The sequence below is a fragment of the Heptranchias perlo genome, chromosome 6 (genome assembly GCF_035084215.1).
Source record: "Heptranchias perlo isolate sHepPer1 chromosome 6, sHepPer1.hap1, whole genome shotgun sequence".
Taxonomy (NCBI): Eukaryota; Metazoa; Chordata; class Chondrichthyes; order Hexanchiformes; family Hexanchidae; genus Heptranchias; species Heptranchias perlo.
The window spans coordinates 54,173,077-54,190,249 of record NC_090330.1 but is presented as its reverse complement, the minus strand read 5'-3'; the positions used below and the strand labels follow the sequence as shown (position 1 = coordinate 54,190,249).

The window sequence follows — 17,173 nt, the reverse complement described above, 5'->3', positions numbered from 1 at the left end:
CTTTTTCTCAGTACATTGCTACATTACTTGCAAAGTCAAGGCAATTTCAATACCAATTGCTAGGGAGAAACAATAACTCTCCAATTTAACATTCACAATTGTACTGCCTTTTGTTTTAAATGACGTATGCAATTTACAACTTGTTTGGGCTTAGATCCTTCTATCTGAGAGTAAAAGTAAAAGAAACCATGCACTCATTGGATGCATTTAATAAATTTGCCAATCCTTCTGATGTGAATCGCTATCCCAGTTCTAAAAAATCCTGGCTCTGCCTCATCTACACTTTCCACCAACAGCAGAATTTATGGAATGAGAAAAGTCCTCTCAACCCATTTGTCATGGCCATTCTAATGAATGAGTGTTACTGAGAGCCCCAACTCCCAAATCTCTGCAACTCAGAATCGTAGTTCCCACTCATCGCCAACTTCTCCAATATTGAGGTCTGGTAATCCTCTACAATATCCTGCAACAGATATCTGTTCACTTTCTTTTTTAAGAATATTACAGTTAGTAATTACTGCATTAGGTAGCAACTTATTTCACAAATCAGGGGCCCACACACTCAACAACCAGTTGAGAAAAAAAAAGCATGGTTGAATAATAATGACAGATAGGATTGTCCTACTTTTCGTCATTAAGGATATTTTGGGCTGTACTTAAGGAAATTTGCCTACATTTGCTGTTGAAGCTTTAGTATAGCATCTATACTTTTTGCTTATTAATTTAGAGTCAGCATCAATTTAAGCCATTCAGCAGAACGTAAATTTAATCATGTAAACTGAACAATTTAAGAACCAGGAAAGAGCCATTTGACCTTTGTTAAAACCTCAGACTTAATTTCTGCTGGCAGTAATGGAAGGATAATGATGTGCAAAATCGTTCTAAGGAAAAATCCACAGTTGCTTTATATTTTAGTGAAAGACGACTTGAATATAGAAGATTAGGGGGTAATCTAATTGAAGTGTTTAAGATGATTAAAGGATTTGATAGGGTAGATAGAGAGAAACTATTTCCTCTGGTGGGAGAGCCCACAACAAGGGGGCATAGCCTTAAAATTAGAGCTAGGCCATTCAGGCGTGATGTCAGAAAGCACTTCTTCGCGCAAAGGGTAGTGGAAATCTAGAACTATCTCCCCCAAAAAGCTGCTGAGGCTAGATCAATTGAAAATATCAAAACAGAGATTGATAGATTTTTGTTAGGCTAGGCTATTAAGGGTTACAGAACCAAGGCAGGTAGATAGAGTTAAGATACAGATCAGCCATGATCTAATTGAATGGTAGAACAGGCTTGAGGAGCTGAATGGCCTACTCCTGTTCCTACGTTCTTTAAAGGAGAGAGATAATTCTTGTCTTAAAATGTCACATGTGCCTGTAGTATACATCAAACTGAGTGGGGAAAAGTTGCCCAATAAATACATATAACTTCAAATAATGAGGGATACAGAGCACTGCAACAACAACAATTTGCACTTATATAGTGTCTTTAAAGTAGTGAAACGTCCCAGGGCGCTTCACAGGAGCGTTATCAAACAAAATTTGACACCGAGCTACATAAGGAGACATTAGGACAGGTGACCAAAGTTTGGTCAAAGAGGTAGGTTTTAAGAAGCATCTTAAAGAAGGAGAGAGAGGTAGAGAAATGGAGACATTTAGGGAGGGAATTCCAGAGCTTAGAGCCTAGGCAGCTGGAGGCACGGCCACCAATAATGGAGTGATTAAAATCGAGAATGAGCAAGAGGTCAGAATTGGAGGAGTGCAGAGATCTTTGAGGGTTGTAGGGTGGAGGAAGTTACAGAGATAGGGAGGGGCGAGGCCATGGAAGGATTTGAAAATAAGGATGAGAATTTTAAAATCGAGGCTTTGCCAGACTGGGAGCCAATATGGGGGGTGATGGGTGAACTGGACTTGGTGTGAGTTAGGATACGGGCAGCAGGGTTTTGGATCTGCTCAAGTTTACAGAGGGTACAAGGTGGGAGGCCGGCCAGGACAGCATTGGAATAGTCGAATCTAGAGGTAATAATGGCAAGGATGAAGGTTTCAGCAGCAAATGAGCTGAGACAGGGGCCGAGACAGGCGATGTTACGGAGGGGGATGTCGGCAGTCTTGGTGATGGAGAGCATATATGGTCAGAAGCTCATCTCAGGGTCAAATAGGATGCCAAGGTTGCGAACGGTCTGGTTCAGCCTCAGACAGTGATCAGGGAGAGGGGCGAAGTTAATGGCTAGGGAGCGGAGTTTATGGCGGGGACCAAAGACTGCAGTAAGTTCATGATCAAAAAAAAGGTAAGGAATCTTACAACACCAGGTTATAGTCCAACAGTTTTATTTGAAAATCACAAGCTTTCGGAGATAATCTCCAAAAGCTTGTGATTTTCAAATAAAACTGTTGGACTATAACCTGGTGTTGTAAGATTCCTTACATTTGTCCACCCCAGTCCATCACCGGCATCTCCACATCAAAAAAAAGGTGACAAGGATATAAAGGTGCAGCACCGAAATAATTACTTTCTACAATGGAATTAAAGATGGCTGTAATCTGCACCTCATTAGTGAAGTGCAGAGCACATCCAACAAATATGTTATGATTTTGACCCTCCAGCAACAATCTTTACCAATAGTTGCCGCAAAAGGCAGTTTCCATAGACAGGACTGCGCCTCTAATCAACCGCAATTTAACCTTATGTGTGCAGTGAATGTGATGTAGTATGCTTCAGGGCTGGAATTTAATAGGTATCTGGTTATCTGATCGCAACCTAGCTGAGGCTGTCACACATCTTGAGAAGCTCAATATGCTCCCAGCAACTGTGCCAAATACGGAACCCCTGTAAAAACTATCATAAAAGATGCCCTGAAAATGAAAAACTTAGCTGCCCGGTTGATCTCTAGGAAACAGAAAGAGTTATTACTAAGAATCATGCGTGCTCAAAGCAGACAACAGGTCTCACAGTGTTCTTAGTATACTTAAGTAGTCAAGACCACAACTTAGAGAGAGTAGGATGAATCATTCAGGAGCCTTATTAATCTATGGAAATCGGGATCCTATGACGTACATAGGGCCCCCGGTACAATTTTAATGGCCTTCTGGGCAGAGCATACCCTCTGCTCAGTAAAACCTGGCAGTACAGCAGAAGAGACCCGAAAAAGTAAGTGCTAAAATTATTTTTGTGGGGCTAGGAGGAACAGGAGTGCCCCTGTGGGCTCTACAAGAATAATGTGGGATACTGCAGCCCCGGGCTTCACCCTTCATTGTTAGCACACACCACCCCCAACTACCTACCTTGTTGCTGGCCAGATCGGCCTCCGGGCTGCCGATTATTGCACCATTTGGCACCCACACCCTGCCAGCAGCATGGTCATAAAGCATGGCTGTCAAAATGGACTGGGCCTACCGCCAGCATGGTCCATTGGTCAACCGCCCAATAGATAAAATCTACCCCTGTGTTTCTGGTGTAACACCAGGAGCAGTAAGAATCACTCCTTTCACAGTATTATAATCTGCATTGTCCACCATAGCTACTCAAAAAGGCTCAGTAAGTGCTTTACCACTAAGCCTCTCTGCCCACAGTCCTTTATTCCATTTTTTGTGGTTTGCTAACAAATAAAGGATGCTTAAGAATGAACCTATGCTATTCCCTCTTTAAAACTTGAAATAAACTTGAAATGGGAAAAGACCCAACTGCAATAAAATCAGTTCTAACCACCAGGGAGCTGCACTTTTATCACATTCTCAGCACAGTTACATATCTGAGCTGAGACTGATGCGGCCGGGGCTATCCACAGTGTGAGGGGCGGCAGTGGGATTGCGCGCATTGACACATTGACAGAGCAGCCCCCTGTCCACTGTCAGTCGGGGCGAGGGGCGTTACTTCTCACAGACGCGGCTGGTAGTCTCGCTTAAAGGACAGTACAGGACGGGCTATGAGCCAGCAACTTCGAAAATGCAGAAAAGCCAGACCGAGCATCTTTATAAAATCTTAGTCATCGGTGACCTGGGGGTAGGAAAGACCAGTATTATCAAACGTTATGTGCATCAAAACTTTTCCCAACATTACCGAGCTACGATAGGCGTGGATTTCGCTCTCAAAGTTCTCAATTGGGACTCGGATACTGTGGTTCGACTGCAGTTATGGGACATAGCGGGTAAGATGTTGTCAGTCTTTCTAAACCCACTACATTTTCCAGTAAAGAAACGAGAGCGAGCAAAAGTTTGCTAAGAAGCAATATATTGCACTGTGTAAACCCCCACAATGTTTTTGCAGCTGATAAAACAACTTCTGAATTTTAATACGTAAAGTAGTATCAGGCAATTTTATAATTAGTATTATTGCTTTACCTACATTTATATATAGACAGAAATTTCCGGTTAATCGACTGTATATTGCCCCTTTATAAGTGAACACTGCATTCATTAAACGTTTAAAGTGTTTGAAGACATACCCGTAGTGACACCCATCCTTCCGGGAAAAAAGAGCGCAATAAATTAAATAAAACTGGCCCACCAACTCTGCAGTTTATATTGTAGATAATAATGGATACACGGGAACAATAATCTTACTGTGCTTTTAAGATTAGGACAATAAGCAACGTGAGGTCATCTGAACACCTCATTGAAATTATTGACAGGTAGTCATTCTGCAGATCTGAATTTAGAGAAGACTCATGTAAAGTAATCATTTAGGTTCCAAGATTCATATTTTAGTCTAGTGTATGAGGGATACTTGAGTTCCACCAACATTGTGAAATGACGTTTTCGAAGCCTTTTTTTGTTACATGTTCTATTATGTAAAGCAGACGCAATAGTTACTCTCATATTAATAATTTTATAATCACTGTTGGTTGTCTTGTACTGGAGAAGGGTGCAGTTACCCTGCCGGCAAGTCATGTGTTGTTGTATCATAAGATCCAGATCTGGAGTCCGTCTTTCATAGTTACTTTGGCTGAATTATGTACACTTCTAATTACAAATAGATTAATTTGGAGAAATGTGATTATTTTTTGCTGTAATGCTGAAATGTAATTCTTCATACATTTCCAGAATTTGAGGAAATGGTTTAAAGTCGTGGTAATTTCATCTCACTCTGCTATCCAAATATTTTAAATTGCTGAAGTGTGCGGTTTGAATGTTTTCCCGAGGGGCAGGAGAGCTTTAACCATTTGAGCACCCACTGGGGTGAAAGTGAAACTAGTTTTACCTGCTTCTTGGACTGATACAAGGCCATAATTTGCTGTCAAAATAATGGTGAGGCTAATGGCACTCGCCGTTATTTATTTTCAAATCCTACTGCAACATCAGAGAAGGCAGATGAGCGGTTTAATGCCAATATCCAAGAGTTGCTGTCCGAGATGCGCCACTCTGCTGTTGGCCTCGCGAAAATGGCATCAGTCTGCCTCACCATTGAAATGCATTGAACGACGTGAAGTTGCTGTATTTGCGAGGCAGATACAAATTAAACTCGCCACAGAAAGTCTTATCCATTTCAATCTAAGTACCCTTTTAACAACATGATAAGTGTTAATTACTGTCAGTCAACCTTTCTGGCTGTAAAATATAACGATTACAAGTGTGGAGTCTCATTCCTTCGGGTTTTAATTGTTGGAGATTTTTCCTTTCTGTCTCTTTTTTCTCTCTCTCTTAATCCAATCTTTCTTTCCCTCCCTTTATTTCTCTTTCTGTACCTGATTTGACATTGAATTCACCCACTCTAATTTACATTTCCTTCTTAGTCCTTGTGCTGTTAATTTCACAATCCTTAAATCTCATTGGTTAAAGAGATACACATTGCTTGCCCTGTTCACTCAGGTCCCAGATGCCCTGTTTCCCTCACTACCACGTTATCAGCTCGCACTTTCAGCAACTTACCACACAAATAATGTAAATACCTAAATGTGCAAGGGCAAGTCTAACTAATGGCAGACACCGTTAAATGCCCTGCCACAGCAAATTATAGCCCACAATTTTGCAGGGCCCCAAAGGTGCCTGAAATATGTCCAATGCCATATTGGCTTAGGCGATATTCAAGCATTCCTGCGTAAAGAGGCATTAGGGACCTTGAATATGCTAATGATAGGTCTAAGACCTGTTTAAGGACTCTCCTCTGAAATTGGTCAGAAACTAAGCATGTTCCTTCTGCAGCCTAACCAATGGTCTTTAAAGGGACAGTTGGAAACACCCAACATAAATGTAAGTTGTTTCTATTTAACTTACCTTAATGTGGAGCCAGGAGGAGCAGGAGTTCTCCCCCTAGCTCCACAGCACTATTGCAGGTGCCACCAGCCCACGTTCACCCCCCCCTCCCATTCATCTCCCTCTTCCCCAGGACGTACTGAGGGCCGCTGCCAGCATTGCAGCTGGCCCAAATTGGTTCAGAGGAAATCAGCAAGCTGCCTCAGGAGGCTCAATAGGCTCCTGCAGCTCTCTGGAATTCAGATGAGGCCCAGTTTCAGATGAGCCTCAGGCCTTCAGCTTCTGGCGTGCACAGCGAGCATGCCAACCGTTTCGGGCCCAAAAATGGGCCTAAACAAATTTCTCCCCCCAAATGTCTTTCACCATTTCTAAAGCACATTGATTCATACAACATCCATTGAATGAATGGAAATTTTTTTATTTCTCATAAATGGCCCACCCAGAACGCTAATCTGTTTTTGACTTTCAGTTGTTGCTTGACCTGTTATTATGTATTCCTAGCATTTTCTGTTTTTTTTAGATTTACAGCATTCTTTTTATCTGTGGAATTTTTTACTCTGGATGTTGTGAAGCTGATGTAATGAAAAATATAGATCCATCGAGACTATTAGTCTCCATTAGAGTGGAGACTATTTTAGAAAACTTTTATATTCTGTTCCATTTTAAATTTTGATAATAAATGCTCTAAAAGCTGCAAAATATTCTATTCTATGCCAATTCCTGTTATTTCACTGCAAAACGCAACGGGGGCTGATTTTTGTCCCTGCTTTTGGGGGTGAATGGAGTGGGAGCGCAACAGAAATTGGAGCACAGAACTTGCCATGAGGGGCATGAGCTAATCCGAGTCTCAGCATGGTTTTAGGAGTGGGACATCATGCCTGATGTATTTATTGGATTGCTTTGAGGAGATGACAGACTGTATATTGTTACTTGGCATTGAGTGGCCTAACCAGTGGTGCTTAAAGGGACCTTTGCAGGTTGCTCAAAAGCAGGTAATTTAAATTTATAAAGCAATTTCTCCTGACCTCACAAAAATTGACCCATGCAATGCTCAACCCTCCGTAGCCCTTCTCTGGAATCACCAACCCCCTTGCACTGGCTGGGCTCCACACTGGCTGGGCTCCACACTGACTTGGCTCCACACTGGCTGGGCTCCCACTGGCTGGGGCCCACATTGACTTGGCACCACACTAACTTGGCTCCACACTGGCTGGGCTCCACACTGGCTGGGCTCCACACTGACTTGGCTCCACACTGACTTGGCTCCACACTGGCTGGGCTCCACACTGGCTGGGCTTCACACTGGCTGGGCTTCACACTGGCTGGGCTCCACACTGACTTGGCTCCACACTGACTGGGCTCCCACTGGCTGGGGCCCACATTGACTTGGCACCACACTAACTTGGCTCCACACTGGCTGGGCTCCACACTGACTTGGCTCCACACTGGCTGGGCTCCACACTGGAACTGCTGGACTTTCAGCTCCCTGATCAGTGAGCTGCTTGAAATACACAAGCAACTCACCAATGATATGGAAATGAGTCCTGACCATGAAAATTGATCAGGCCTCTCAAGGCAGCCATTCGGCGGTGGGCTCACATCACCCACCACCTGCCTGATGGAAGTGGGCAAATGAAAATCTACACCATTATTACTTTCTTGTACTAAAATTGTGGAGTTAGCCTTTGACTTACTTGTTGCATTCTCACCTCAGAGTGAGTATGTGAAGGTTTCGAGCCCCACTCCAGACAGCCCCAGAGAGTGGAGACCAGAATATGGTCTCTAAATACTAGGTTGACATCCAGAGAGGTACTCGTGTCTGGATGGAGTGACACTAGCTCAGTGGTAGTGTTCACACCTCTGAGTCAGAAGGACTGGTTTCAGGCCCCAACGAGCGGAGACTGGAGCGCTGGCTCTGAATGACTAGATTGGCATCCAGTAGGGGTACTTGCATCCTATGGGTGCAGGTCCCTCCTGCCCCATCATAAATGATGGGACTTTTTAGCCTTGGTTGTAGCCCACTCAGGAGAAGGTACTCCGAAGATAAAAACCATGAGGAAGGCAATGGAAAGCCACCTCAGTTACTCTTCCCTAATAAGTGGCCCAAGAATCTTTTGTGAGAGACTTGGGTTAGGATCTGCCCTAGGACAGAACACAATGAACGGATGGACTAAAAATATAACAGCACTTCTTGCGCGTGAAGTAACATCTACTGCCTGGTTATGTAAAGTAAATTACTCAATGAAAATTTACAGTATTTAAATTTTATCTTATTGTCTTTTTAGAGTTCCAATGGTATACAGTATAAATAATGATATATTGATAGTAATTCTTGTTCCCTGGTCAATAGCAGACAACTATTGCCTGCTGTGGGGATGAACTTAAGTGACTTCTCAGCACATCCTCGGTAGAAAGCAGGCCCACTGAGATGAGGTAATTTAATTAATGAGAAACTGCTCTTAACATACAAGTTAGTTATGACTGTTTCTTTGTAGCCTTTGTCATTTGCCTCAGCTACTTAGTTCCAAATACGTGGTATTAGAATGAATGAATATTAATTATTTTTCTTACCAATTTTCTTCACTCCCATCCTTACCTGATGGTGTTGACTCCTTACTGGGGTACCGTTATAAGCAAGTTAAAGAATACGTTGCAGTGTAGAATAGTGTGCTTCTGTAAAGCTGTTGAATTGCTTCTTGATGGTTATAAGTTTTTTTATCTGAATGCACCTAAGTCGGCCTATGGTGCTTTTTAGACCTTGGGCCCAAAACATCCACGGCAGTGTAAGCACTCATGAGAGATATTCTAACTGCACCTATGAGCTGCATTACTGAGGTGAATACTGCACTTGCAACTGCCATTATTCCTTGGTCAATAGCAGAAAACCATTCTTCCATCTCTTGTACTGCTGTGGGCACAGAATTAAGTGCCTTCCCAGCACATTCCATATTTTGTAACTTCATCTGTTGGAAAGCAGACACACTAAGATGAGTACCCTATTCACGAAAGGCATCCAGCACACTGGACCTCTCCCCAGAACTGCTTTGTTCACCATACCCACCTCTTCTGGTACCGTCATCTATGCCTCACCCTGTGGTCCTTCATCCACATTAGTAAATAATGGATGTGAGGTGCATGTTCGTAAGCTGCTGCTTAGTACAGATATAGGTGATGTCACTTGGTGAACTGGTAAATGGTATTGTTTCAAGGATCACTGTAGATCACTTAGTTTTCCACAATCTGTGAAAAGAGCAAGTGGGGCATTAATAGCGCATACACACTCTATTTGCCTGTTGGTGTTTTCGGGCACAATCTGTGAAACACTCGCACACAATCTAAGTGTATGGAGATGTTGATGTAAGATGTAGTATATGATATAGAATATATCTGTAATATGACACATAACAGGTGGCCTTTTAGCATTCCAACCCCCTGAGGATGGTTGTCTTCCAGTACTTCTGTGCCTATGAACTCCACTATTCTAAGTTCATGTGCAGTTTGAAGACTTTTCATGGTATTGTAAACCACATGTTCCTCCTTTCCCTGTTCTTCCACACAAGTTTGTCCTTAAAACATAAGAGCAGTGTGAATTAATAAGACAGGCTGATTCACCATATGGAACATTTCACAGACCTTCTCCAAAGTCTCCATGATCATACATCTGAACTCACCATGTCAGAAGTTTCTTGCCAGGTAATTGGATCCTCAAGATGGTCATTGATCTAAAAAGTGCATCAAGGATCAGAAATACACTGTCAATAAGGACATCCGGGTCCCAATCACTAAACTCAATTTGTGAAATCTCCACTCAGTTATTCCCTTGAGATTTATTCACTGTACAGTTGAATGAAAGTGCACAAAGTTACTGAAGTCACCAGTGGAGGGTGTGACTCTGGTGTGGCACTTAATTTACAAAGGCTTGTAAGGACAGTCAGCCATCTTCCATTTTCCATCCCATTGCCTTCAGCTTTATTGCCACATGGACCTTCTGTGCAACCAAGGGGGACATCGAGGAGTCAGACTTTTATTTTTTATTTTGTACAACTGACACTTTCTTTTTGGCAAAATGAAAGGCTCACATCAAATTTTATTTTGTTATTTCAGTGCATGTGGTGCATGTGTTCAGTGTATTTATTTCCTCCTCAATACCATTATGATATTCTAACCCAAGTGTGTGCATCTGTGCTGGTATTTGGTTCAAATGAGGGTTGTGACAGTTGGCGCTGTGGTGGGATTTGTCTGTGCCGTTCAGATCACCGGGTTCTTCTAGCTATGTGAAGACAGCCAACAGTATGATTACATAATGGATATTGTTATTACATGCACTATCAGCATGTATGGGCATGTTGATGTACAAATCAAAGATGATCTGCTTCATTTAAGAGCCAGTTTTAGGGCTTAGTTTTCCCATAATCATCCTATTTGTCACCTTGCTTCCTGATGAAGTCTAAAAATCACAGTCAGTATATTTATTGTGAGAAGTTAATTAATAAGGTTTGGGCTTTGTCAGGCCTATGTATTGAAAAATGTATGTCAAATTCACTTGGCATTTTAAAAACTGAAGTTGTATGCATGTATGCACTGCCGGTAAGAAAATCACTGTTACCTCTGTGTTTGTCAATACGCAGACACCATGCTGTACGTCACGTTGGAAAACATAAGACCGGAATTCACTGCAATAGCAATATTGGTGATGAATACCATAAGTTAGGTCATTGTGCCCCTCCAGTGGCAAGTTCATCCAACAATTTGCTAGAAAAATAGTTAGAACGTACCACAGTGAGCATAGACTCAGAAGCGGCACAGCCAATTGATACCTCTACAGCAATGGGAAAGGGCAAAGGCATTGGCCCAGATTTTGCTGAAACGGCACATCTCGCGGTATGCCCGTTAGTTAGATTTTTCCCCTCCCCTTCAACTCTAAAATGATTTGCACTACAAGTTGCTGGAAGTGGAAGCTGATAATGGCACATTGAGAGCAACGGGGCACATGGGATCTTGGTGAACAATGTGACCAACAGTGTATCTCCTTAACCAATTAGATTTAAGAATTGAGAAAGAAACAGAGGAATGACGGAGAAGGAAATAGGGTGAATTAGAGTCAAATCAGGTGCAGGAAGTGAAATAAAGAGAGGGGAGGAAAGATTGGATTAATTGAGAGAGAAAAAGAGACAGAAAGGAAAAGTAAGAAAAAATTTAAAATTTTAAAGTTTAAAAATCTCTAACAATTTACTACCTGTAAGTAATGAGACTCCACAGTTTCAAATGTTCCCTTTCTGGGTCGGAGAGGTTGAACGGCAATGCAGGAACATAAATCTCATCACTAAAAAGTTACTTACGTTGTTAGGTACCAACCCTAACTTTCTGTGGCGAGTTTAATTGGCAATTAATGCGCAAACGCAGCAATTTCTTGAAACGCATGGGGAGGTTGAGGGTGAGCTGCCGTTTTGGCGAGGCTGATGGCGGAGCGACACAAATATTTCAGCAACCTCACTGATGATTCACAATTCATGGGGTATCTCTTCCTTGCCACAAGTTGCTGTATGATTTATGTGTTAATAACGGCGTGAGCATTAAACTTGCCATTATTTTGGTAGCAAATTCTGGCTCAATAAGTATTCTCTCCCGAAACATTTCACCTTAAAGTACTGTAGTAAAAGGAAATGCTTTGTGTAGCAGTTAACTAACACGTAGTAGCTATTCTACTTAGAATTTAATAAAACGACAAATTACCTGATAAAGTATGCATTGGATTACTATTTAAATTCAATTGCCCGGAATTTTCTACAAAATAATCTTGCATTCTTTAGACGTTTCATCAGTATAGACAGGTGGCGGTTGCTTCATTTAAAACAAGTGAAATGTAACAATATAAATCAATGCAACTGACAAGTCACTGAATAGTGTATAAAGAGTAAATAACGTGAAAATAATATCAAACATCCCTAAGGGGCGGAACACATCTGTATGCACACAATTGACAATCAAACTGGCCGATGAAAATTTGCGGATCGTCTCTGGCAATTTTCCAATGGGAATGTTCATTAGATGTTTTGACTATTCAGAGTGCTGTGTGGATGGGATCTCTGCTTGAAATTGGCAGAAACTTAATGGAGCTGAGCTGCTCCAGTCACACACAGACAAGCACAGTCTCGCTGTTCTTTACCATAGGTTTAAACCAGATTCACCTAATCAGCCACTTCCTTACTGCTACGGACAGGTTTTCGAAGTGCAGTGTGTTATGGCCGATATATCCATAAAAGTGGGAGGGAATGGTGTAAATAAAACGCAACACAATGAAATGGTTATGAACTTAAATAGAAGGCGTTGAGTATTTTACTGGGCTGCTGATAGTAATTAGACCTTTAAAAGTGATGTTACTCCTACCCGTTATAGCTTATACATGTGGATATCCTAAATGATCTGTTTCGAACACGAGGCGTTTCTTTAATACAATTCAATGGATCACAAAGTATGGACTTATATTTTTACCTAGTTAATTCAAATATAGGTTTATTTACATCGTCAGTACTCTGCATTTCAAAACCAAAATAATCATGGGCCCATAAATTGCTCCATGCATGTGGTGAACGAACAGTGCTGGCCACTCTATAGATTTATTCTCACCCACTAGCTTACCGCGGTCTTCACTGCGGGCACTTCCTCTAATAGAAAGCTGAGAAGAGCCCAGCATTAACTCCAGGGAAGCTAGGACCTATGGAAGAAGTGAGAGGACCGATCTCTCCCTTTGACCAATCAGGTTGCAGCAACCTGCAGCAAGTTGGCGCTGGTCCGTTGATTCTGTTGATTGCAGACGGTGATATCCCTTTAAAGTGATCCTGTCAGATCGCCGGCAAACCAGGTAGAGCAAGTTTCGCAGATTTCCACGTTTGCGCAGATCGAACGACGGAACTTACTCTTTCATTTGGCCACTAACAGTAAGCGCTGTTGAGCTCACCGTTCTTTTTAAAGCAATTTCCGGCCCATGATTTTTCCTCTACCTATCATTATACCACGCAAACTGAGCCCTCCCAGCACCATTCTGTAATGGTCTGACAGGCTGTGGGGATCACAGTGGCATGAACTCAGCAAACTCAGTCTCACCATTGATTTTAATGGTGGAGCGGGGCTATGATAATTAGTTGTTCATCTTTTTCAGCGAGAGTCTCTTTGGAGCAGTGCAAAATTCCCAGCAAATTATGGCATGGTTTATGTAATGGCATAAGCCACTCATACCATAAGTTCCTGGAATTTCTGCATCATAATAATGGCATATGCCGTAGATGTGTCAATACCATGGCGCAAGTTTTCAGCAAATTCAGGCCATAATATTGCATTGCAAAATCATGATTGTTCATCTTAGTGATGATGACACCGCGATGTGAAATGACATGTGTCTCTTTGGGCCTATTTGCCTCCCAAAGCAAATTGATAATCTTTCTTTAAGAGGACTTTTTGTCAGGTTGTCTGCTTCTGGATCCTACAAAGACTCAGGCAAACAGTTTGTGGTCAGAGCTTGCTAGATCTTGGAATAGTTTACTATTAGTAAAAGGTTTGCTGAGCTCATGGATGAGCAACAGTTTTTCCTCAGTCAGATTGCTGGCTAGATACTACTACAGATGAAGGATTGGCACATCACAAACATGATATTGGGTCTCAGGGGGAAAACTCTCCAGTGGCTGGAGTCATACCTAGCACAAAGGAAGATGGTAGTGGTTGTTGGAGGCCAATCATCTCAGCCCCAGGGCATTGCTGCAGGAGTTCCTCAGGGCAGTGTCCTAGGCCCAACCATCTTCAGCTGCTTCATCAATGACCTTCCCTCCATCATAAGGTCAGAAATGGGGATGTTCGCTGATGACTGCACAGTGTTCAGTTCCATTCGCAACCCCTCCGATAATGAAGCAGTCCGAGCCTGCATGCAGCAAGACCTGGACAACATCCAGGCTTGGGCTCATAAGTGGCAAGTAACATTCGCGCCAGATAAGTGCCAGGCAATGACCATCTCCAACAAGAGAGAGTCTAACCACCTCCCCTTGACATTCAACGGCATTACCATCGCCGAATCCCCCACCATCAACATCCTGGGGGTCACCATTGACCAGAAACTTAACTGGACCAGCCATATAAATACTGTGGCTATGAGAGCAGGTCAGAGGCTGGGTATTCTGCGGCGAGTGACTCACCTCCTGACTCCCCAAAGCCTTTCCACCATCGACAAGGCACAAGTCAGGAGTGTGATGGAATACTCTCCACTTGCCTGGATGAGTGCAGCTCCAACAACACTCAAGAAGCTCGACACCATCCAAGATAAAGCAGCCCGCTTGATTGGCACCCCATCCACCACCCTAAACATTCACTCCCTTCACCACCGGCGCACTGTGGCTGCAGTGTGCACCATCCACAGGATGCACTGCAGCAACTCACCAAGGCTTCTTCGACAGCACCTCCCAAACCCGCGACCTCTACCACCTAGAAGGACAAGGGCAGCAGGCGCATGGGAACAACACCACCTGCACGTTCCCCTCCAAGTCACACACCATCCCGACTTGGAAATATATCGCCGTTCCTTCATTGTCGCTGGGTCAAAATCCTGGAACTCCCTTCCTAACAGCACTGTGGGAGAACCGTCACCACACGGACTGCAGCGGTTCAAGAAGGCGGCTCACCACCACCTTCTCGAGGGCAATTAGGGATGGGCAATAAATGCCAGCCTTGCCAGCGACGCCCACATCCCGTGAACGAATAAAAAAAAAGACAGGAACCTGAGCATCATTGTCGCTATTCTGCAGAAGCGTCCCTTAAGCTGTAGTGCTGAAAATCTGTGCACCACAGGTAGCTGCTCTCTTAGCCAAGCTGTTCCAGTACAGCTATGACACTGGTATCTACCTGACAATTGAGAAGATTGCCCAGATATATCCCATGCACAAAAAATCTAACCCAGCCAATTTCAATTGGCTTCTTCCAAGTCATCAGTCAAGTGATGGAAGGAGTCATCAATAGTGACATTAAGCAACATCTACTCACCAATAACTTGTTCACCAACACTAAGCCGAGGGCCTGACAGAATCACTCAGCTCAAGACCTCATCACAGCCTTGATCCAGAGAGGTGAGAGAAACTGCTCTTGATTTAAAGCCAGCATTTGAACGAGTTTCACACCAAGGAGCCTTAGCAAAACTTAGGTCAAATGGGGTCAAAGGGAAAATACTCCGGTGGCTGGAGTCATACCTAACATTAAGAAAAATAATTGTGATTGTCAGAGGTTAATCATTGCAGTCCCAGAACATAGCTGCAGGAGTTCCACAGGACAGCGTCCTTGGCCCAACTATGTTCAGCTGCTTAACCAATGACTTTCCCTCCATCATAAGGTCAGAAAGGGGACTTTTTGCTGATGATTCCACAATCCTCAGCTCCGGTAATGAAGTAGCCCATGGCAGCCTGAAACAGGACCTGGATAACATCCAGGCTTGGGCTGACAAATGTCAGGTAACATTCACTCCACATAAGTGGCAGGTAATGACTATCTCAAACAAGAAAGAGACTAGCCAACTGCTACACCATTGTCGGCCCCCTCACCATTAACATCTTGGGGGTCACCAGTGACCAGAAACTGAATTGGACTAGTCATATCAACAATGGGTTACAACAGCAGGGCAGAGACTGAGTACTCTATGACAAATGGCTCACTGCCAGACACCTCAAAGCTTCTCCACCATCTACAAGGCTTAGATCTGGAGTGTGATTGGATTTTCACCAGGCATTTGAATAGGTGCAGCTGCAACAAAACTCAAGAAGCTCAACATCATCTAGGACAGAGCAGTTCGCTTGATCAACGTCCCTGTCATTGGACTCAATATACAACTCTTCCATCACCAGTGTACTGTGGCTGCAGTATGTCTGATCTACAGGATGCACTGCATCAACTCACCAGGTTACTTCGCTAGCACCTCCCTCTCCTGAAACCTCTAAAGGCAGCAATGTCATGGCAATGCCTTCACCTCTAAGTTCCCCTCCAAGTCACACACCACCCTGACTTGGACATATAATGTCATTTCTTGATCATCGCTGGGCTAATATCTTGAAATTCCCTGCCTAATACCATTTTGGGAGCACCATCAGCACAAGTATTTCAGCAGTTCAAGGAGAAGGCTCACCATCACCTTCTCAAGGTGACTAGGTATGGGCAATAAATGTAACCATAGCAACATTGCCCATTTCCCAAGATCAAATAGAAAAAAGTTAAACCTTTCTTGGTGCATGTCCAAGACATTTGATGCCATGATTCATCAATTTCAGAGAGTGATGCTGAACCATCCACCAATCTTCAATCCCAAAATGTAATTCCCCAATTGGATGAAGCATCTTTATTCAATGTTACTGCTATTATCAGGAGAGCACCAGCAGTCAGGTGAAGTGGGGCATTAAGTGAGAAATACAAGGATTCAAATGGAAAAAAGACATATAGACATGTTAGGCACATACTCTTTGTGATTGTGTTCAGCAATGTATTACCTTTAATTCAACAGTAAGTGGATTTGTCTCTCCCTAGGCAAAGATCTCTTCCAGCATGCTCTCCTTGTATGCCCTAGTACTGCCCTTTTATTGTGTTCCTCACTGAACTGAGCAATGGCCATTGCTGTTAGTGAAAGAGACGTGCGTGCTTCCTTCTGCCCAGCACCTTTCCCAACGGTTTATTCCTGATTCAAGTGTAATTTATAACTCCAGATTCCCACTATTCAGGAACTAAAATTACTTGGGCTCACCCCACCCAAAGTAATTGGTTAAATTGATGTTTTCCTGCCTGAAGTGTAAAAGACTTGTTAAACCAATGTTACAAACTGCAAACCAGCATAAGTATCACCAAATCAAAACTTAACACCAAGTTTAGCAGTCTGTATGATGGTATGGTAAGTTAGTAAAAATTCAGGTAGTTTGGAAACATAACCCTTTGTCTAATATTCCTTGCAGCATGTTAATTTTTATATTACTGTC

At 43.0% G+C, this 17,173-nt stretch overlaps 1 protein-coding gene across 1 annotated transcript in view; it reads left to right on the top strand.

Moving 5' to 3' along the window:
* Positions 1-3,771: 3,771 nt before the first annotated feature.
* The window catches only part of LOC137323001 (ras-related protein Rab-38-like), a 56,802-nt gene continuing 43,400 nt past the window's right edge, over positions 3,772-17,173 (top strand). Inside the window, exon 1 of the mRNA XM_067986327.1 lies at positions 3,772-4,138. Coding sequence (XP_067842428.1) covers positions 3,937-4,138 — 202 coding nt within the window. The 5' untranslated portion in view covers positions 3,772-3,936. The remainder of the gene's footprint in view (positions 4,139-17,173) is intronic.